This window comes from Callorhinchus milii, unplaced genomic scaffold (genome assembly GCF_018977255.1).
Source record: "Callorhinchus milii isolate IMCB2004 unplaced genomic scaffold, IMCB_Cmil_1.0 Scaffold15, whole genome shotgun sequence".
NCBI classification, from domain to species: Eukaryota; Metazoa; Chordata; class Chondrichthyes; order Chimaeriformes; family Callorhinchidae; genus Callorhinchus; species Callorhinchus milii.
In genome coordinates this window covers 14115784-14138914 of record NW_024704756.1, presented here as the reverse complement: position 1 = coordinate 14138914, position 23131 = coordinate 14115784, and the positions used below count along the sequence as shown (strand labels likewise).

The 23131-nt window shown below is 43.9% G+C and overlaps 1 protein-coding gene across 2 annotated transcripts; it reads left to right on the top strand.

The window, feature by feature from the left end:
• The first annotated feature begins 11239 nt into the window (after positions 1-11239).
• On the top strand, positions 11240-22796 carry LOC103178649 (uncharacterized protein C8orf48). 2 transcript variants are annotated; one of them, XM_007893507.2, is made up of 7 exons: positions 11240-11281; positions 12225-12346; positions 14190-14489; positions 17661-17804; positions 20079-20311; positions 21997-22149; positions 22604-22796. In XM_007893507.2, exons 3-7 carry the CDS (start codon positions 14207-14209, stop codon positions 22706-22708), a joined length of 918 nt encoding a protein of 305 aa, XP_007891698.2. In that variant the 5' UTR covers positions 11240-11281; positions 12225-12346; positions 14190-14206; the 3' UTR covers positions 22709-22796. The 2 variants fall into 2 exon arrangements, with proteins under 2 accessions (XP_007891698.2, XP_042196847.1); XM_042340913.1 differs by lacking the exon at positions 11240-11281 and adding an exon at positions 11584-11697.
• The last annotated feature ends 335 nt before the right edge of the window (positions 22797-23131 follow it).

Below are 23131 nucleotides of genomic sequence, written 5' to 3'. Positions count from 1 at the left end.
TTTTATATATATATAAATATATAAATAAAACTCAACGACTACATGCATTAATTCCTCATGTCAAAAAACAAAAACTGTCTTGTCTTTTTTTAAAAGGCAAAGACAATGCTGAGCTGACCAAGTCAACAGTCTCGTTGACTCTTGACACAGTCTTGCTCACAGAGCAAGGCTCGGCTCTTCACAAGCAGCACAAAGACTCCTTTAGCCCAGAGCCCCTGGGGATTAGAAACTCTTTCCAAAAGGTGCATGATAATGGTCAGTAATGATTCATTTGTCTCCTCCGTGGCCTCTCGGTGGAACCCGACTACAAATATGAAAAGGCCAAGAACACTTCGGGCCGTGGAATTATTAATGCAGGTTTTATCACTTCCCTTGTAACCAACCGGTGGTTTTGTGAGTGTGGGTGTAACAGGAGATTAATTGGAAACTGAAGTATCTTGTTCACAGAAATCCTCCAGCGCACACAGCATGCAAACGAAAGTTTCCACATCATTAAGACTTTAGGATTTGTGGAGCAGAGATGGTCATTTGTAAACACAGACCTCCATCAGTGACATCAAAGGTAATCTCTGAGGTACAGTGATCCACACAACTGGGGTCTTTTCTGAAGGCTTTTAAAGCCTTACTTCTTACTTTGAATAGTCTTGGAAGGATTAAACTCCTTCAACCGATCTATTTTCAAATAGTTATTTCCCAAATTATAATCATTTGGAAATTGATGGCCTTGTGTTTTCTATTTTCATTTCAAATTCATCAAACCTATAGCATTGACTGCCCCACTCCTCACTGCCTCTCTCCAATAGGACACGACTGCTTTTGGCACCAATTATAAGTGTGAGTAGACTCTGGCTTCACCTTGTTTATGCCACCAACTATGGCAGAAAGAATAAAAGACTTCAAAAGGACTTTTTTTTAAAAAAACAGCAAAAAGTGGGGTCTGGGAATGACAATGGCGAATAATCAGCAGGCTACCTTCCTTCTTTTGATTTGTTTTCAACAGTTAGGGCTCCCCCTCTGCTTTCCTCTTATTGCAATAATTACATTCCAGCAGTTAACAAACAATCTAATCCTCTGTGTTCCTTTGCCTGAGTTCCCAATCACCTGTCATCTTCAATGGGAATTAATGCAAAGCTAGTTAGCGATAGATAATTGCCTCTTTAACCTCCATTGGGATAAATTTGGGAGTCTTGTTGTTTGCTTCCTGGAACTCTTGAAGAGGCAAACAATGGGCAGCCCCAAGTCTCTGCTTTTCATCTGTCTTAATTGTCCTGACTCCTCTCTCCAGTGACAAGGACTGGCTCAGGAGAGCTTTCTTGTGCTCGTTCGCTGACTATTCCAAACCAGCCCCTCCAATTAGCAAGAATTAAATTACAGGTCTTAATCCACATTAAATGAAATAATCAAACGAGATTTTCGAAGGCTGAATGGATGCAAATGTGTTTTTTTGCTGGGGGGAGGGGGAGAGAAAGATAGAGAGAAAACTGGTTTTAAAGAGGCCCTATTAGGTTCCCTTTGATAACTCAGTTACTCATAAAGCCTAGAGTGAAAACTGACCCAGAAGTTTTGTACTAATAGCTGATGCAACTCAAGCAGGACTAGGGCTCCATGATTGGCCTCAACCACCTCCCCCACTACACCCATCGCCAGTTTATGGAGGAGAAACATTATCCAGGGTTCCAACTCCTGATTAGTATCCAGTGATCTCAGGTCATGGCAATGAATATACAATTGCCAGAATCCCAAGGTTGTGTGTTACACTCTTAAAATGCTTCTAAGTTGGCGTGTTATTATGATTTGGAGACCTGCAGTGTCGTGGTTAGAGCACTCGCCTCGCAAGCGAGAGGACTCAGGTTCGATTCCGGGCAGAGCAAAACCTGAGGCGAGTTTCCTTACTCCACACATCTCTGTTTACCTAGCAGTAAGTAGGAACCCCCAATTCACAGATTGTTTTCCGGGGGTAATAATCCTTCCAAAAAAAATGTGGTCACTCAATCCACGACAGTTTGTGGGACATTGCTGTTCACAATTGGCTGCCGTGTTTTGCCCACAAAATACACAGTCGATTAATTCACTTTACAATATATTCTGTGAAACGCTTTAAGATGTCTCAACAATGTGATGAGGAGCTACACCAAATGCAAAGATTATTATTATAAGTGTTAAACGAATCCTAAGAGATTGAAAGAAAAACCTTAAGATGTAGCCTCTCCTTCCTTTCATATGCCACATTTTTAATCTAATTCTTTTAATGGCTTGCAATATTGAGGCATTAAAGTTTCTCTTGGTTCAAGGGCACAACATTGAGACTGGAGAATTGTTAATCAATTCAAAGTGGATCATTGTACTGCACACGATTACTTTTGTCATTTACATTTCATTTTAATTTATTTCAAAGAAACCTTTTAAAAAGGTTACAGAGTTAGACGATTGGATTTATGATACCTTGAAGTATGTAAAGTAGAAAAAAACATTGTGACTTTGATGAACAGAAAAATGGTAATAAGGAACTGGGTTGATCCTTCAACAAATGAATTTTCCAACCATGAGACATTCTGGTACATCCCATAAAAACATGCCAATAATTTGACATGTATTCACGAAACAAATTATGAATTTATCTACATGCTTTGGCCAAATTATAGGTATATTATTATTATACCTATAATTTTAGGTATATTCAGAATTGGACTGTAGCTCCAATTCTGATTATATTATTATTATATACCTAAAATCTTAGTATTATATTAGTCAGCTATAAATTCACAGTCACACTTTATAATAAATCATGTGAAGCTTTTTGAGATGCCCTCCCAACATGAACATACTGTGTCAAACGCGAGGATTATTAGTATTATTATTACTATCATATTAAAATGAATGAAACAGATCATGTGTAGGAACAACTGAAACCTACCTTAGCAATTTGGGGCCTAGGCTAATACTTATAGAATCCTACAGCACAGAAGGAGGCCATTTGGCCCATTGTGCCTGTGCTGGCTCTTTGAAAGAGCTATCCAATTAGTCCCACTCCCCCCGCTCTTTCCCCATAGCCATGCAATTTTTTTTCTTTTTAAGCATATATCCAATTCCCCTTTTGAAAGGTATTATTCAATCTGCTTCCACCTCCCTTTCAGGCTGTGCATTTCAGATCATAACAACTCTCGCTGCGTTAAAAAAAATTCTCCTCATCTCCCCTCTGATTTTTTTTGTTAATTACGTTAAATCTGTGTCCACTGGTTACCAACCCACCCATCGGTGGAAGCAGTTTCTCCTTATTTACTTTCATCCAAAGCCCTCATAATTTTGAACCCTTGTAATTAATGACCTCAAGACCGAGTCTCTTCCCTTCATCGTATCTGCCCAATCTCCACCACATCCCCTCCCAAAACAGCACTGTGCAGCTGCCCCTATTCTCTTCAGCATCTGCAGTTCCCATGCTTACATTTTTGAACGATCGTGCACATGAATACACGTAGTGTAAATTACTGCACAAAGAAACCCTGGCCCACCGAGAGACTGCAGGGTAACTGAGGTAGATCCAATTTCAATCTGCCTTTGATTTTCCGAGCCATGCTTACATCCCCAGGTCTCAGTGTAGCCACGGAGTAGAATAATACTTTATTGAATGGATTTGAGAGAAACAAAAATAATCTTTAAAACTAGGGCAGGGGCATCGAACCACAGGGATCTGATGTGGAATGCGGCAAAGTGTTTGGACGTGAAGCTTTGCCTGGATTCCTGAACTGCCGATTCTCCCAAATTTCAGCACCTTTCCACCATCGGTGCCTTACTCTCCCCAGTCACGTGAAGCACTTTCTGATGCCCTTCAAATGTGAAAGGCGTTCTCTGCACTCATCTAATTTGCTGTTGCGTGTTTTTTTCTGAAATAACATTTTTTTTTACGCAAACTTTGATTAAAGAAAATGCTAGAAATATATTTTAAAAAAAGTTGTTCGAAGTACATCCCCTGAAAGGCCGGATTCATAGGGTAAAATTTACTGGGGTAAAATTTGCTGTGTTATCTCTGTCACTGTGACCCCTACCCCGGGTGAAGGACGCTATGCAAATGCAAGTTGTTGTCGTTGTGGTTAATTATCATAAGGAAAGTCGCAAATTTTCACTCCATTGTGTTTCCGAGTCAAGTTTGTTTGATAAATTGTCAATTTGTAGGTCTGAGGCGCAGTGTGGAGAGTGATGGGTGTGTGTGTGTGTGGAGAGAGACGAAAATTCCAATGTTTTGCCCACTATTATCACTAATCAAACTGATATGATGTACTTTTTTTAAAAAAAATTAACATAAGATTACATTGCTTCATATTCCGAAAGCTACTCGTTTTGGCCCAATATCTTTTAATAACATGTCTAGCGATTGGCTTTTATAGAAATCTGTGATGAGAGATTGTGGCGTAAGCACATGAAATGTCATTTCTTTTACATCCGAGGAATCCCACATTCAATTGGCCAGATTTTCTCGCAGATAAAAAATGCTCAGGCACAACCTACAGCTGCCAATTCTCCACAGACTAGGCAAAGGAAAATAGGACGAGTTTAGTTCAGTCAGACAGTCATTTTTTCTTTGTTCAGCAGAATTTCTCATATTTCAGCTGTTATGTTCATCACACATCAATATGGTCAGCAGAAATAAACCCTCTCTTTATTCAACAATCCAGTGTATCAGTGTATCAAAGGAAGTCCAACTTGCTGCAATAATATTAATACTAATAATCCTTGCATTTGATATAGAGCCTTGCCAAGTCATCGAGCTGATCCTCATCCTCACCTTCGAATTCAAGATCCTCATCCTCACTTACAAGGCCATTCACGGCCTTGCTTCCCCTTACCTCTCCGACCTACTATCCCCCTACTTACCTGCCCGTACCCTCCGTTCCTCTGGCTCCGGTCTGCTCCACATCCCCCACCCCAACCACCCTACCATCGGTGGCCGGGCCTTCAGCCTTTCAGCCCCGAGGCTCTGGAACTCCATCCCCCAGTGCCTTCGCCGCTTCCTCCCTTTCCTCCTTCAAGGCCGGTCTCAAGACCTTTCTCTTCAACTGTGCCTTCAGCTACCCTCTCGATTCTGTACCCCCTCCTCGCTCCCTCTCTTCCCTCCCCTCAACCTGACCATTTCCCCCCAAGGCTCGGGTCCCGAACCAACTGTCCAGCGCCTTGGGGCATCCTCCCGACGTGAAAGGCGCTCTATAAATGAAATCTCGTTGTTGTTGTTGTCTCAGAGTGCTTCTGAAGGATTTTTATCATAGCCTTGCAACTGTAATTTTTTTTCCAATATTGTTGTTTCGGTGGGACAGTCAGTAGCTATTGACACCCAATTATTGACACCCAAGCTATTGACACAGGAGCAAGGACTGAGCTGATGACTGAGTTGATGTGGTTGGCGATGTGACTCTTGATTGTTTAGCATTGAGGAGTGTCAGGGCGAAAAGATATAATCAAAGTCACACAAGTGGGAGTTTGGAGAGGTAGCCATGTGCAATTGAGGACAGGAAACTTAAAACAAACACGGAATCAGAAAGCGAGACAGAGTAAGTGGGGTCCACAGAGACTGGCCTCATTATAGACTGGGATCAGTACACCTCATCGTACGATTTGAACTGAAGCATTCTCAAATAACAAACAAGAGTCAAAATGTTTATTGCAACTTTATAATGGCCAGACTTTATTCCTGCCGCGTAGGAAGTGCGAGCGAGTAAACCAAGTCGCTCTTTGTTTTATCGAGCAGGGGGGAAACATTCCCCCAGTTCGGTTCTCGGAAAAGGTTATGGCGTGTTTTGAAGGAACTTTAAAGAGCGAGAGTTTTTGACTCAGATCTGCGTTGTAACTCAAGGAGCATGTCAAGAAAATAAAGGGAGCCGAGGCAGTGGTGCAGTGAACACTACTACACTGTGTCGTGCAGTTAGGGGACGGCAGCTCAATTTTCACATCCCCGAGAGGAAGAGGTGAAAGGGGAGCCAGGCTAACGGAGCACTGGAAGCAGCAGTAGCAGAGGTTTAGATAACGAGTTGAGGCCAACATTCGCTTGAATGCAAAATAGGTTGCGGCCTCGGGAAGACTTGAGCAAGTATTGGGGGCGGGAGGGGGAACACAATTGGCTCACCACGTTTTGCCCACAAACGACACAGTCGATTCGCTTTACGGTATATTCTGGGAAACGCTTTGATACGTTGCAACGACGTGATAAGGTGCTATTATCAAATGCAAGGATTATTATTATTATTATTATTATAATAAAATTCTCTGAACTTGGCTGCTTATCCTACAAGTTGATGCAACCACTTAGATGACCAATCCAGAGCTGATGAGCCGCATGACAAAGCTAAAGATGGCAGATTAAGTATCAGAATAGTTTAGGCGTGTGATCTGCTCTGGAGAGGCAGCTCAGACTATGTGATTCCAAGTCCCGACACGATGCTTGAACCCACAACTTTCTGACTCAGAGGCAGGAGTGACACTGAGCCAGGCTGACACACATACATTTTCCTACCTAAATGCTTGATAGTAATTACCTGTGTGAATCTCTGTGAGTTGCTTCAACACAAAGCCCTGTAGCTCAGTGGCCAGAGCGCTCGCCTCGCAAGCGAGAGATCTGGGTTCGATTTAAACCTTGGGCAGATTTTCTTACTCCACACGCCTGATAATACTCCCTCAAGAAAAAAAACATTAATAAAATTGGTCACTTCAATCCACGACTGTTTGTGGGACACTGCTGTGCGCAATTGGCTGCCGTGTTTCGCCCACAAAATATACAGTGAATTAACCTTACAGTATATTCTGTGAAGCGCTTTGAGACGTCTAGAAGACGTGAAAAAGCACTATATCAATGCAAGGATTATTTATTATTATTATATATGAAAGCTACTACAAAAAGACAGGTTCTTTCTTTCTTGCATATTTGTCTCATTGATTTTCTCTGAAGAGCATCTCTAAAAATGATACTTTTGCATATATTAGATGTCCTGTACTTGGGGATAGTATTACATCGATCATATGTTGATAACTAAATTAGAAATCCCATGCTAAAAGCACAATGACAAAGATTGCTGCTTTTAGCGATCAGCGTACAGACAGACTGCTTGAATGGATTCTTTGGAAAGTCTCAAGCCAAAATGAAGCACCAACATTTAGCCAATACCAGCACTACAATGTCACTAAGTCAAGAAGCTGTCAATTTCGCCTGCAAAAAAAAACAGATTAAAGGACAAATTGTTGGACTAAAGGAGAAATTCAGTACCGTTTAATCACATTCTATCCCCAGCATACATTAGGTCGCTTTTGTTTGGCACAAGTGAATGGCAAGAATTGAATTCAAGTTCATTCAGCTCAAGTGAATAGGCCAACAGGTCCAAAGTTTCACATTTCTGTGCAATGCCTCTATCAATCACTCAGCATTTATCAGGAAGAAACACTAGATATTGATGACCCCTGATGTCAGCCTTGCAACTTTACCTCTGGTTCAGGATTACAGCCAGACAGCCATGCAGACGGAGACAACAATGGCGTGGCTGTACTGGGGAAACACTTTCGGAGTATTCCCAGAATCTGAGAAGAGTAACCCTCAATTGTCCGGGCTCCAAGAAGCATTTTACACAACAAACAGGAAGGTACAAACCCACCACTACTTACTTACTTACTTACTTACTTTCAGCGCCTTGGGACGTCTTCCTGACGTGAAAGACGCTCTATAAGTGGAATCTTGTTGTTGTTGTTGTTGTTGTTACTTACTTCACTGCTGTTTGTGCTGCTTCCCATATATTGGATTGAAAAGTGGAAAGGGCTATCTACAATTCATCATTATTCCTAGTATTGAATGGGAAGTGGTGTTATTAGTTCCCATTAAGTAATATTGGTCCGAGTACTTTCTTCCTGACCGCCCCAAATAGACAACACATGCATAGCATACACGTTGCCTTAAAATTGTCTGAAAATTTAAGCTCATGTAAGTTTTGGAAAATTCTTAAATTCCGTTTTACTTTAGGAACAAATGTTCTTTTTTTTAACAGTTTTTGTGGGAAAACAGTCTTCCAGTTTAAGACGGAACTTAAGTCTTTTCCAAAGTTTGTACCAATCTTAAATTTTACCATGAGGGTCTTACGGCTGAGACAGAGATTTGGGTCGTGTGATGCCAGGAACAGTAGGGCTTAATGTTATCCGCAAGTATAAAGGTGATTCATTCCTGTGTATTGTTCGATTTATCAGCTCTGCTTTGCAACGGGACAGAAGGTGCTAAACAGAACCCATGCTTTTCTCTTGGGGTCAAGGAGGGAGATGGAGTCAGGACAATGGCAAATCACCAGACAGCCATCCTCACACACTGGCAGGTCATGGAGCAGCTTTGATTCCAGCTGAAGAGCTGGTTCGCTTTGCAAACCCAAGAAGAGATTTGTGGGGGGGGGAAAAACATCCCAAAGTAACTGCCCGGCAATAAAAATAGGAGTCTACGAATAGTCGACCGGATGCAAAAGGCCCTCTGGAAGCAAAATCAAAAAAAGGGAACTGAGGAAAAAAGAAAACAGTAACTTAACATAAATAACTCCTGAACTCAGTGTTTACACAAGCGGAAGTTATTTTTCTTACTGCTTTCTCAAAATTGATTACATGACACTAACTTGCCACTGTGGCATATGGCACTGGGTATAAATCTTCGAGTTGTGCAGGAAAGCTATAAAATAGGAACTGGGAGACCAGATACAAATGTAGAAGCATTGTGTGTGCTTTTAGCTGCACGCACAATAATTCTGCCTTTGAAACGTAATTAAATATTTGTTCTCTTTATCAATTATGCCTGCAGCTTGAGAGATGGCTATACCAAGCTGTTTGATCTACTAAGACAAACTCCGCACTAAATCTGATATCTTTTATTGCGCTAGTTTAGCAGATGTAAGTAACTCAATGTTCCCACATCCCCCCCTCCCTCTCCCCTCAAAAAACAACTGGCTTATGTTACTTATCTATATTAAACTGGTCCGGTGAAAGACATCAGATATGGTGCATGGAAAGCAGACAGGAAAAGTGCGTTGGAAAAGTGTCATTGATACCACAGGTTGCAAGAGCATTAGCTTGTAGCTGCTGGAAAAGAATGCACAAAGGGCACTTCAGGATGTTCCTGCAAATCCAATCAGTTTAATGCAAATTCTTTGCACTTTATCGTCATATCGTCACTTTGTTTCCCTCTTTGTAAAACCGTTCGCACACATAGCATTAGAGTGACATAGACTGTAAAGCACAGTAGTAATTAACTATGAGGAAATGCTTTGAGACTTTTCAACATAATAAGTCGCTGTGAAAATTCACCTTCTTTCTTCATTGTTATAATAAATAATAATAATAATAATAATCCTTGCATTTGATATCGCGCCTTATCACTTCATCGTAATGGCTCAAAGCGCTTCACAGGATTTACTGTAAAGTGTAGTGTCTGTGTATTTGTAGGTGAAGGCGTTCCCACAACAGTGTCCCACAAACAGCCTTGAAGTGAGTGACCAATTTTATCTGTGGGTGGGTTGGCCAGAACACCAGGGGAAGACTCCCTTCTCTTTTCGAATAGTGTCACGGGATTTTTAACATTCACTGTGTCTCTCTGTGAATCTCTTGCAGTGTTTGTTGGCACAATTGCAAATTTCAGCTTCTACTCACTCTCATGTTACCCAAGTCCTCTCCAGGATTCGTTTACTAGAGTAAATAAATGTTCACACAATCAATTTCAGCCTCTGTATATTTAAACTCCTGCTGAAAACCTGACAATATACAGCTGTCTTGTCTTAAATAATAACATCACAGTGCGCTCCCCATAGGACACCTCTGCTCCCTCTGCGAGGCTTGAAGTGTAGACTCAACTTTACAGTGCGGTCAGGGCTGGTGAGAAATGTTCAATGTGACAGCAGTTTTCACCATCTTCCGCTAAAACTTCCTGAAAAATCGTAAGCAAATGTGATGGCCTCAGCTTCCACTAACTAGTGGAAATGTGAAACTAATCCCTCAACACGATCAGCGTGGTTTCAAGCCCTTTTTATTCTGTATGTTTTCTTTATAGTTAGAACTGACTTAGCATTTTCAAAGGAGCTCCTTTGTTATGGGGGTTGGGGGGGGAGAGTGTTATTTGACCATTTTGAATGATCTCTGCGTTTTCTGGGTCACAATGAAAGGATCAGCCCCGGCTCCACCGATGGCAAACACAGACCAGGTAACTCCGGTTCTCACTCTGTGTTGAGTTAGTTGGCACGAAGAGCGCTAACATTGTTCTCAATGCCACTGGGGCTGGCGAGGGGGGTGGGGGGATCAGACAAAGTTCCCACACCTCATGGCTATCCATTGCCCCCACCCCGTCCCTCCACCCCCACCTTCTGGACAACCAATGCATGTGGATAGAGGGGACAGAATGACATCAGACTGCAATGACTATCACCTGCCTCATTCGGTGTCTGGACACACACAACCAAATTGGCTGCTGCGTTTTGACCTTCAAAATACACAGTCACTGGGCTTTGCCGTAAATCCTGCGAAGTGCTTCGAGATGTCCTCCCCTCCAGGCGTGAAAGGCGTGATGTCAAATGCAAGGATTATTGTGGTTATTATTATTGTTATCATTTATCGTTAAAAATAGGTTTGAGTGTCCCAGTGTCTGCTGAGTTAGCAGATCTCAGCTGGAGCAGTTGTCCGTGAGCTACAAAAGGCTTCACTGCTCCAGTCCAAGGGAACGTGGAAAATAGGCAAAGTATTTCCTTTTCTGCTGGCAGCAGGAGGTGGGAGTTTTGCTTCGAAGTGAAAGTAAAGTCGTGGCGCACTTTACAATGCATTTTAAATCTAGTACAAAGTTGAGATGGTTTACAACCTCCTCGGCTTGGTACCGGGAACCTGTAATACAGTGGCCATCTGCTGGCCACAGTAGGGAACGGCACATGCTGGAAAAGACCCTAAAAGTTGTCTTTCCATTCATTGGCGATTCACGGCAAGTTAATAATAATACTGTGTTAAGGTAATAATTAATCCTTGCATTGATATAGCGCTTTATCGTGTCGTTGAGACGTCTCAAAGCGCTTCACACCATACACTGCAAAGTGGCTTGACTGTGTATTTTGTGGGCGAAAGCAGATTGCAGGAGCGGACGACGTGATTATGTTAGAGGATCTGACGGCAAAGCGGAGAGCTCTCCCCCAGCACTGAGCGTCAGACGAGACGTTCAGCTCGCAGTCCCGACGTGAGTCTCGAGCCCGAATTTTCTGACCCCAAAGTGCGAGAGCTCGGGCTGCCGACTGAGCCGCGGTGACAGGTACGATGCTGTGCGCCAACCCACCAACACCACCACCACGTTGTTGTTGTTGTTGTTGTTTAAAGTGGCTCGTTTGGAAGCGGAGTAAACACTGAATGCTGGGAACACCCCCCCCCCCACTCCCCCCCCCCCCCCCCCCGCCACCCCCAACCACCCCTCGGAAGCGAGAGCTGGAGTGGAACATTCCACTTCCTCTGAGAACCCGGTGGCAGTTGCGAGCCTAAGAGAGAGAGCGAGAGAGCGAGCGAGAGAGCGAGAGAGAGAGAGAAGGGGTGGTGGGGGGTGGAATTTGGTTATTTATTATTTGCCCTACCTTCCAACTGACCTCCCCCCCCTCCCCCCGTGCACTGCACGACCTCCCACTGAGGGGGAAAGGAACCACAGAAGAAATGCCTTTGTGGAGGCACGACTGAGAGGTGGGAAGGCAACGTGGGCTGACGTGTGTTACCAAAGCAACAATTTGAGTCTCGGCTTAAGATGTAGAGAGAGAGAGAGAGAGGGAGGGAGGGAGGGAGGGAGGGAGCATGGGGTGGGGGTGTGGGGGAGAGGGGGTGTGGGGTGGTCACCAAGCGTTCTGTGTGAGATACAGTGGCTGAATCCAGAGACCTCATTCACATTTCGACTTGATAGAATAGTTGGCGAACAGAGTTTTTAAACCGAGAACCATTAAAAAGACCTTTTACGACATCTGCCTCTGTTTCTGGTTCATTGTCCTCTAGTGACCTGTGAACCCCCCCCCCCCCCCCCACCCCACCACCGCCCCGACTTACTTTCACCGCTGGTTGTATTTAAAGACACCCTCCTAAAGCCACACATCATTGCGCTGGTTACCTCTTTGAATGCGCTCCGAGACTCTCCCCCGCGTGAAGGGCGCCGGATAAGCGGACAAGTTGTTCTTTGCCGGAAAGAATTTAAAAGCCACCAGTGTTTTGTGTACTTGCAGGAGCTGAAGGAACCCAAATGCCTTGTTGTAAAATGATTCCTTTCCCTCGCTCTCACTGAGGAATTCACGTTCGGTCGGGCTGATTTGCAATCACTACCGAACCAGAGGTGAAAGGTTCAGGGGTGAGTACGTGACCCTTAGTCTCCGCTCTGGAAACCTGCGTATTTTCTTAAAAGGGAAAAAGGAAGTCAGAGGAGGTGGTGGTGGGGGGACGGGTGGGGGGAGAAAAGGGTCCGTTCTGTTCAAATGCATCTCCCCAAGTAATGTACGTTCGGAAATGACACGTTTCTGAAAAATAAACCAAGGTGTGAGTTTCCAGATCTCAGTCAGTTCCAAGGTTCTTCCTTTCCCTTCTCCTGAAGGGGTTAGAAGCAACAATCAGCCCAGAGCCTCAGGATCTTGGAACAAGTTCCTATATGGCAACTGAGGATGGAGGCGTGGAGTCCTATAGCTCAGTGGTTAGAGCACTCGCTTTGCAAGCGAGAGACCTGGGTTCAATCCCAGGCAGAGGGCGAAACCTTGGGCAAGTTTCCTTACTCCACACAGAGCCCTAATAATAATCCCTCCAAAACCAAAAACAATAATAAATTGCTCATTTCCAATCCACGACTGTTTGTGGGACGCTGCTGTGCGCAATTGGCTGCCGCGTTTCACCCACAAAGATGCAGTCAATTCACTTTACAGCATATTCTGTGAAACACTTTCAGACGTCTCGAAGATGTGAAAAGCGCTATATCAAATGCAAGGATTATTATTATTATTATAAACGGATGCGTGCGTGTTTGCGCGTGTGTGGGGTGTGTGTGTGTGTGTGTTGGGGGGGCACGATGGGGAGGCGTTTACACATACATGATCTCTGGGAATAGTTGGAAAAATGCGATACATAGTAATGGATTCCAAACCACATTTTATAATTGTGAGATCTGTTATGAAAATCGCAATTGTCATCCTTAAATGTGCTCCTGGGGCACAGGACGGAGCACAGAGCTTGAGCTGAGCTGATAGTTTTTCTCCCAGTATTGCTACTCCAAGCAACGACTTATCCTTTTATCTCCCCACTCCGCGTATCTGGAATACTTTCATACTTTTTTAATCATTCACATCTGATAATCTTTGAAGTGATAATTCTTTGAAGCCTGTGATTTGTGGCTAAACCTTATGCGCTCTCAATAAGAAAGTTTAATTATATCTATATAAAAAAAATCGCTCATAACTTAGATACCCTGAGGGAAGAACATTAGCCAGGTCTCGCATTCTGTGGATCACACAATTACATGACTTTAATTTGGTTATCACTTTCATTGGGGTCTATCCAGCTTGTAGGATGTGAAGAAGGATTGGCAAATATTGAATCCTACAGGCAATAAATCCCAGATATTAAAATATTAAATCCTGGAAGCTGAAATACTGAATCTAGGATATTGAGATATTAAATTCCAGTAAATGTCTCACACCTGCCCATCAGAATTCCACTCAAATGAATTCGATCTTCCGTGAGCTGGAAGACAAATGGGGAAACCTGGCTTCAGGACATAGGGATTGGGAATGGTGTCGATGTCAGTATCAGTCAGAAAGAGGTCTTCCAGGTTATTGGAATTTGACCCTTAAGGGATTTTAATTTAGATTGCTCTACCCCATCCACTAAAACGTTAATCATTTTACCGATCCATATCAGTATCACTCATAATAAATCTTTGCATTTGATAGTCCAAATGAGTTTTGCATAGATTATCCTGCAAAGCACTTTGAGACGTCTCAACGATGTGATAAGGCGTTATGTCAAATGCAAGGATTATTATTATTATTATTATTATTGTTATTATTATTATTATATAGCGCCTTGTATCTCGAAACTCTTCACAGGATTTTACCAAGAACATTGCATTGTAGGCAAACCGCAAGCCAATTTGCTCACAGCAACATCCCACAAACAGTCAGCTTATGTTTCTCTGGGTCTTCTTTCAGATGAGCCACTGTTATCCATGGCAAATGAATCAGAAAGTAGTGAAAGCCAGGCTGTCTGCAGCTGCTCTGTCCCCGATTCTCATACGACCTACAGCAACAGCAGCAGTAATATTGGGAACTACACAGATGAGTCATTCGAATCTTGTTCAGAGGACAGTGAAGGCAGCCGCAGATATTGCGATGAATCATTTGAAGCTCATCATTATTCCGAGGAGGAATTTGAGCCAGAAACTGAATCGGAAACTTCTGCAACCAAATCCCGAGATGATCATCCCCGATCATCCTTGAATGATTACGAAGGTGAGGAGGTGGGAGGGGAACGGTTTAATGTCTTCAATGCTAATTTCGTGATCCAGCTCATTGAACTCCAGCCCAACCGTAGGAAAAGGGCGTAAGAAAGCAGGGGGATAAGAAAAGACCATTCGGCCCATTGAGCTCACTCCTTCTCCAGTCCACATAGCTTGCCATCAAGAGCACTGATCACAGAAATGATCACGCATTGTATTTTCCCACCATGGACTCTGAACGTCATTTCATTTAATATTTACTTTGTCCACTCTTTCAGGTTTCGTAATTTTTGGGGGGCAATTTTATAATTCCCTGAAATTTTTCTTAACATTTGCGATTACCCAAAGACTGGATGGAGAGGAGTGCAGTACAGAAAACCCAGGGAGGGCTCAGTGTTGCGACCCAGTGGTGAGAATCAGCATTTTGCTCTGTAATTGCAGAACAGTAACAGCTAGTCTGTCAGATGTGGGGAAGTAGGAGGTTAGCAAGAGAAGGACATTCGGCTCGTTGACTCCGCTCTGTCAGACTATTCCATGGCTCACATGGTGTTCAGGATACCCACGACAAAGCAGTGGACTTAGACCATTAGAACATCAAAGCTGGCACGTCACAAACTGCCCTGTAAAGGTCCTCCCACCATCCTGAAGGCAGATGTCTGTCGAATAGCTGATGAGGAAACTCTGAGGCTTGGGACGACAGCTGCTGGAAGGTATTACTTGGGAGTTTGGGATCATGAACGTGCGTTGATATTATTTGGGATTTGGTTTCTACCTTGATTGGTATACAGAGAGGTGAGCATCTGCTGCTTAATCTCTGGACTCCCGACTGGTAGAACCATTGCTCAGTGGGTAGGGGGTGTATTGTCCAGGTCGTGGTAAAGCTTTCAAGTTGCGATGTGCTGGTCACCAAGTTGCGGTCGTCGGATGATTAATGACCAACTGAAACCGATACCGGTTGAGCAAAGAGAGAGAGGTACGTGGAGCTGAGCTGCCTCCAACACGACAGGCCTGGCAATGGAATATTGGAATCCAGTTGAACCTCTGTAGCTCTCTTGATAGTCCAGTTCCTGAGTCAGGAGGGTCTGTAGTTCTCCAGGGCACTGCTGATGACAGACCAGTCAGCATAGCCTTGTTGGAAGGATTTGCAGATACAGACCAATCACTGTGGGCAAAGATTCTTACATAATATAAAAATAATCCTTGCATTTGATGTAGCGCTTTTCACATCTTCTAGACGTCTCAAAGCGCTTCACAAAATATGTTGTAAAGTGAATTGATTGTATATTTGTGGGCGAAACTTCCCACTTCACTCCTGAATCTTGCCAGACTGAGTTTACAATGGCAAGTCTTACCTGATTAAGTTCCAGCAGTTACGCCAAAACACACTGTGAAGTCCCCAAGTGCTGGATCTTGCCAACCTGCTCTCTATTAATTTCTGCGATTAGGGAGACGTCTCAAGGTACTCGACGACATAGCTGGATGAGTATCTGAGGTGGGTTGGGGGGTGGGGAAGAAACAGACACCGGATGAGCAAAAATAAAATGGAATATTTATGATAAATTATGATCCATCCTTTTATTTTTGTTGGGTCGGCTTTTGAATATGTTTTGGTTAAGCAGTGATGGCCAAGACAGCCGATTAGGGAATGATTTATAGCTGGTAAAGACAGCCATTAATCTAGAAATGATCCTGCACTGGGACCAGAAAGGTAATTCTCTTCCCCACACCCTCAGGCTTTGTTCAAACCCACTTTCCTCTGTTGCCACCAGCACTCAAAACTGGATCAATAAAGTGCAGCACGCAGCAAAAAGCATTATTTGATTTCTTTTTCCAAAGGAGTCCTGCCATTCACTCCTTACCATTCAGCTGGAGAGTGCGTGCGTGAGAGGAGTGGGGTGGGGACACACGGAGAGAGGCTTCTCCTATGGCTCATGAGCCATATATAGCACATGGTTGCTGAGCTCTGAAGCGCTCTGAGACGCCATCCAGCGTGGAGGGTGCTATATAAATCCAAGTTGTTGTTGAGCTGTTGTTTTTTTTTCGGTCAGCTGGGTGTCTGACACGTGCAGAAACCCATCACCACACCGTATTCAAACCAGGCCGAGCGTTCCACCTACGTTTTCCTCGGAGCTTAACCGATTCCCCGGTGTCTGGAAAGAAATGAGCGCTGTCTCGTGGGAGGGACGAACCCTTGCTTACCTATTTCCAGAGAGTATTAGGTTGGCAAAAGCCAAGGCTTGGGGACTTCAGAGTTGGGGGTAACCAGCTATAACTGCATCAGTTGGATTTTACAATTGGCCTCAGTTCCTGTGGACTAAGGAGGAGCATTGAGTCTGTTTTTTTGAAAGACTTGTACTTAGAGAACAGATTTCTTTGAGAACCGCTTTGATACTTTTGGATGAGTCTGTTGAATTAAAAAAAACTTCCCAAACCCCATTTGCTATCGTATTCCTTGGGCGACAAAGAGCAAGTTAACGGAAATAATTTACCAAAGAAAATTAATCTTATGTATATTATGAAACCGGAGGGGAATGATAATTTTTTCTCCCGCACTCGTGCGGGACTGATTGAATTGCTTGCTGCTCCACTCCCCCTTGATGGGATAAATTCTCACGCGTCGAACTATTTTGCTGTTGATTTCAAAGAAAGATGGGAATGGTGTCTGGCAACCAAGCTATGATCTAATCATGTTTCCCCCATGAGCTGACTCACTGTCTGTGAATTACTTCCAAATCTTTTGTCTGATGGTTGCCCTTCTCTGCTGCACTGCCAACCTTTCACAACAGCTTGCGTGGCATAATGACCGACTCCTAGAACACGAAATCAATCAAAGTCATGATGCTCCACTGGGGGGGAAGTGAGCACAGATATGACAGGCCCAGCGGTCTCCTCGAGTACTGTAAACATTCTACGCTGTCAGAAATCAAGGTCAATAATGATTAACTTCAGCATTTCATAATCCCAACAATAACTCACTAGAAATAATTTCCTTTTGAACTCCAGTAAAACCTTCTCGGTGTCAGAGAAATGCCAAGCAACATTTACTTGCCAGTTGGTCACAAAGCGCTCCACAGGATTTACTGCAAAGTGCAGCGACTGTGTACTTGTGGGAGGATGATATTTGTGCATGTGCACGGTGAATGTTTTTAAGTGACCGTCTTTATTTTAACGTCCTTATAAATAGGTGAGGAATTTGAATCCTGTGACGACTCGGAAAACTTAGCGGCAGAAGAAATATTTGTAGAAAAGCGGCTTGGCATTTTGCAGAGCCAATTCTCAGACTGCGCCCGTTGCAATGGAACTCAACAGCGCAGAGCACCTCGGAGAGGTAAGGCAGTACAGGAACAATCGTTCACCAATAACATTTTAATGTGGGTCGCTAATTTAAAGGTTGCGCTGTGCTTCGCCTGCAAACACACAGTCACTTCACTCGGCGGCAATTATGCGTGAAGCGCTTTGAGGTGTTTCAGGGGCTATATCGAATTTGCATCGGAATTGATGCTCGGGGTCTCTGGGGCAGAAGAAAACTGACAAGGTAGTTTTTCGAAAGCAATTTTGCACAGCTCGCTCCCGAGCTTCCTTTTTTATATAAAAAGCTATACATAATTGATAAAAAAATAAGATTGCACTTCGTCTAATTGAGTTCTCACGCAGAGTGAAGCATAATGAGATGTGGCTGACTGTACAAGATCAGACTCTCAGTGATGACAGCAGGGGTTTTGAATTTGTTTCGCAGAGCGTTTGATTCTCTGGGCTTTGGGAACGCGTGTACCCGAATGTTGAGCTTTTAGCCACCACTTGAACGCCTGCAAAGTACTGAACCGACCTTGAAACTGACCAGCGATCTGATAAGGCCAAGACCGGCAGCTTCTTCAGACCACTAGCCTCATCCACGGAGGCAGGTCTTGTAACTGCAGCGATAGGAAGCCATTCCCACAATGTCACTTGCACGAGCTGGGAATGGCTTCGGGACATGCTTGAGCTGAAGAATGGGAAATGACGGAGCTTGGAGTTACTGGGTGCGGGGACTTTTCTCAACTCTTACGAGAGTAAAGAGTCAAAACGCAGGAACCCGGGGCCTGAAACCCACCTGATAACAATAATAATAATCCTCGCATTTGATGCAGCGCCTCGTCACGACTTCGAGAAGTCTCAAAGCGCTTCTCAGAATATACTGTAAAGTGGAGTGACTGTATATTTTGTGGGCGAAACACAGTCTGGTCAGGGGCTGGTTTTAGAACAGAGATGATCAGGGAGTACTGGTAACCCAAGAGATGAAATGACCCGTGTTAGTGGGGTGGAGTGGGTGGCAAGTGCGATCTGGAGCACTGAAGGTAACATTTTTATACGGGCAGCAGATAAGATTTCTAACAGTGGGGGATTATTGTTGCGAGGACTGCAGGTATCGTGAGAAGGAATGAGCAGCGATAAATTCTAGCATGAACTTGAAAATGTAATTTTCAACAGATCTGATAGGAAATGGAACTTAAGAGGTAGAGAGATAATTAACAGCAGGTCGTTGAACGTCCTGGGGAGAGAGCAGGGGAATGTGGTTATAGCGGATCGGTACAGTGGGGAGGTGGGTGGTGAGGAGAGAAGATCTAGCACCTGTAGAGATGTAATGAACTGACTGGCTTCCTTCTGCGCTGTAATCATTCCCTGCTGTTTGCGTTACTGCCTTTTAGGAAGGTAAAGGCTTTTTTTGTTGTTGAGGTAATGGGGAAAAATATTCTCTTGGTCAATCGTTTTTTCTCCCTGGTGCACAAGAGGGAAGAAGGTTTAGTCATTAAGTCCTAATGTTGCTGTGGACCAGTCACTGAGGTGCAGATTATCTGCTCAGTCCCGCTCCACGGCAACACAGCCCAGTTTGGTAAGACAGCAGAACGAGGGGCTGAAACCGCTATCTACTGCTGTACAAAGCCGCAGATTTGCGCCTCAGTCCGATGGATGAAGAAGTCCCCTCGGCCCATTTCATCTCATCCCATACAGCCACTACACTTTACAGTATATTCTGTGAAGCGCTTTGAGGCGTCTCGAAGACGTGATAAGGCGCTGTATTAAATGCGAGGATTATTATTAGTATTATTATTATTATTCTTACAGAATATCAACCTCAGTGTCTTCCCGTGATACGCTCTTCATTGTCCTTGTTTCAACACCTTTGATAATTAATAACCCATTCCATTCCAATTGATGATGAGTCTCTGTGTAAAGAAATACTTCCCAGCGGCTGTCTGGAGAGTATTACGCCCTCTTGTGCTGCTGCCTTGAGGGTATCTGAAGTTACCGTTTCCTCTTTCTCATCGGGCGTCTGGTATCTCTCCATAGCTCCTCTCTGAGATGGCTCTTTTCTGGGTTAAAGACGTCTAGCTGAACTAATCGTTCCTCCCAGCTCATCCATTCCACACCGTGATCAGCCATGTTGCTCATTAACTGGCCTTGGCACAGCGACAAGTAGCTCAATCAATTCTCTTCCGAAACGGTATATGCGTTTCGTTTCCTCTAAACGTTTCCTTGTGGTTCGTTTTGAGGCCGACGGCTTTCCATTTTCCATTTCCCTTCCCTTTTCTCGCAAGTTAACCCCAAGTTCATTTCTCATCAGAGACTTCGCAGCCTCCCCCGGCACAATCAGCAGCTCTGGGATCTTACTGCAGCGCGAAAATCAATCAGCTTCAGCGGCCATCTAGAACGAAGCTATCAGGGCCCACTAAACAGGCACAGCAGCATCCAAGCTCACCACTGGCAATAGCCTCGAGCCCGCAGCAAGTGTGCATCGTACCCCGGCAGCTGGTGAACCGGGTTCATCGAAAATGCATCTTAGACACAGTCAGACAGGTACCGTACTGGCTCTTTCATTTGGTGCAAAGTGGGGTGAAGGGCAGGGCAATGTTAGCCACCACAGGCAGGTATGGTTCGACCGGACTCCATCCCCTGCCGTAACTTTCTATCATCCCGCGGTTGGATGCACGGGAGGTTGGAGGGTCGTTGCAGCAAGCATGAAAGTGTCGGCAAGCTATAGGATTTAAAAGGGCCCAGCGCTTAAGCAGCACCAAAGTCAAAATTTGCTTTCACAGTGAAGCCTTTCACAGTTAAGTCCTTGTGGCTAAGTGATGAAAGTTTGGAGACTTTCCAAAACTGCTTTCGCTGCACGACTCGCGCAATGCGCTTCGCACAAAATCAGACCATCAGGTGGTACCAGGAGTGATAGAAGCATCGACAAGATGAGCAGGTGCCAGAGGGAAGTGGGATGACTGTTCAGCTATCCCACAGTCGCCTCTGTTGATGAGCAACACTAAACGCACAGTCAGGATTAGAAATGAACTGCGCAGCTGGATAAAGGGAGGATTGAAGATTGCAATCTTCCTTTTATGTGGATAATTCTCTGTGGGATACGATTAAAAATTACCAAAAATCAGACCTACGCTCTGTGCTGTCGCCAAGTGTTCCCCAATGAATGTTAAACAATGAATGCCTTGCTGAAGCAGGGATGTGCTGCCAAAATGGGCCACTATTTTTAGATACTGCTGCCTTCGACAGAGTTCAGCATTTCAAGAAGACTGAATCAGTAAAAAGAGATTAAATTCAGAAGCCTTTGTTTAATGCATTTTTGATTATTTCGAGATGGATCAGTGCCAACCATCCAAGCCTCGGAATATGAGCAATATTGCGTTGGGTTTTTTTGCGTTTGTGGAACGTTGCTAAATAATATCAGTAAAGAAATCTCAAAACGCAGACGTGTAAGCAGTATTTTGGGAGGGGTGGGTGGGGGCGGGAGTAGGGAATTATCTGCCCATCGCTTTTCAATCAAACACTGAAACAATATCTTATGAACCAAAGCTGGGGCTTAAAATTATTTTCCATTTTGGCAGAGAAAGATAAAGTGAATAAATTTAATAAAATGACCTCCAGATTGCCCCTCGGATCCGATCACAGGAATTGCAGTTTAGAGCAAGTGAATTTAGCATACACATTTGTTTTAATGTAATTGCATATTGATTCTGATAGTTTTGCAAGCCCCCACCCCCACCCCCACCCCCATGGGCTCCTGTGCGCAATGATGCATCATGATCAAACATTACAATACCTCTGTTATTCTGGAGACGGCAGGACTAGGAAGAGTTTAGATTTAGGAGAGTGGAGGGTTTTTTAAGCCCAGACACCAGGAAGTATTTCTGCAGCCCAGAGAGTAACCGGTCTAGATATTATGTCAGGAGACTATTAACAGAATATGTGTTCGAAGCAAAAAGAAAGCATCAACATATTCGAGAGGAGATGTGACTCTAACACGAGGGAGAATGGAAAAGAGGGATCTTAGGAGAGAGGATTAGCGGAGGTTTAGGTTGAGTATAAACACCAACGTGGACTAGTTGGATTGAACAGCCTGTTCAGTATTTCTATATAATTCAAGGGGTGGTGGGTGGGTGAGGAGTGAAAGTACCATCAGTAGAGTCATGAAGTTTAGAAACTAAGCAATTTTCTAGGTTATTTCTTCATCAACGATTTTTCTCGCCTCTACCCAGGCAATGGAAACCGATATGCATCAACCGTCCAAGTGTCCCGGGTGCCTTGCTAAGAAAGCTGAGCTGGCAGAAGTGAACTTCCTCCGAGTCAAAAAATTGCAACTGGAGGGAGCTTTTCTACAAGAGAAATTGGAGGAACACCTCTACTTCAGAGTAAGCAGTTTCTTAAACTTCATTTTCGCCCAAAGTTTTCAATCGATTGACATTTTTTTTTAAGGCATAAATTGCTAACGACCAGTGATTCAATCCATCTCTTTTCTCTCTCTTTGTTGTGTTCCTTTCTTTCCCTCGTTCCGTGCAGTCTCTATGTTTGATGTTAATTCTCTCCTTTTGTTCTTTCCTGCTGCAAAACGCTCCACACCAGGCCTGGTACCAAGTGACCAATTTTATGGGACGCAAATCTCCTGGCTTAAAAACCCTGATCTCGGTTACTTCAAAACAAACGTTTTCAATGAAAGCTTTCATTGAAGTCCATAAGCTGCTTTTTAATTCAAACGGATAAAGGCTAATTGATTAGAACACCTGCTTTTCTAGACATGAAAGGAATACGGTGTCTTCAAAAGCTCCTATGTAAAGTCCTGCTCTTTTTCTTGTACTGTTTTCGCAGGATTCACTGACGTTAATTGGAGAAATACTCAAAGATCTCCCGAAGCCTTCTGATGACACTGATGTGGTCTGGAAGAGATTGATTCAAAGGCGACAAATAAGGTGATGCTGTTAATGGCAGCGCATCTCGCGACAGAATGCAACTTTGCACAGTGTTTTCCGAAAAACAGCAATAAAATTTCACTTCAATGAAAGTTATGGTCATGCTCTCCGGAGTAACTGAGATCTCCTGCTAGGATGTAGGTAAATCCCCTGTGTTGCTAAGGAGTCTGGCCATCAAATAATTGCAACTTCTGTGTTAAAACCTGAAGTTCCGGACAGAATTCTTTCCCAATCGAAGAACTTTCTTTCAAGGCAGAGAACGCCAGCGGTGTCACAGTACATCATAAGTGTGATCAAATTAAATGCTGAGAAATGGGCACAGCTCAGATGAAACAGAACAAACTTGTGTTTGCGGGATCCCCAAAAAGGGGAAGTGTCACGACATCTTCTGTTTCTATTTCTTTTTAAGCCTCGTCAGCATAACACA

Coding starts and splice junctions, on each gene's coding strand:
- LOC103178649 (XM_007893507.2), top strand. CDS start 14,207: ATGGCAAATGAATCAGAAAGTAGTGAAAGCCAGGCTGTCTGCAGCTGC. Junction 14,490..17,660: donor ATCCTTGAATGATTACGAAG/GTGAGGAGGTGG, acceptor CCTTATAAATAG/GTGAGGAATTTGAATCCTGT. Junction 17,805..20,078: donor GCGCAGAGCACCTCGGAGAG/GTAAGGCAGTAC, acceptor ATTTCTCATCAG/AGACTTCGCAGCCTCCCCCG.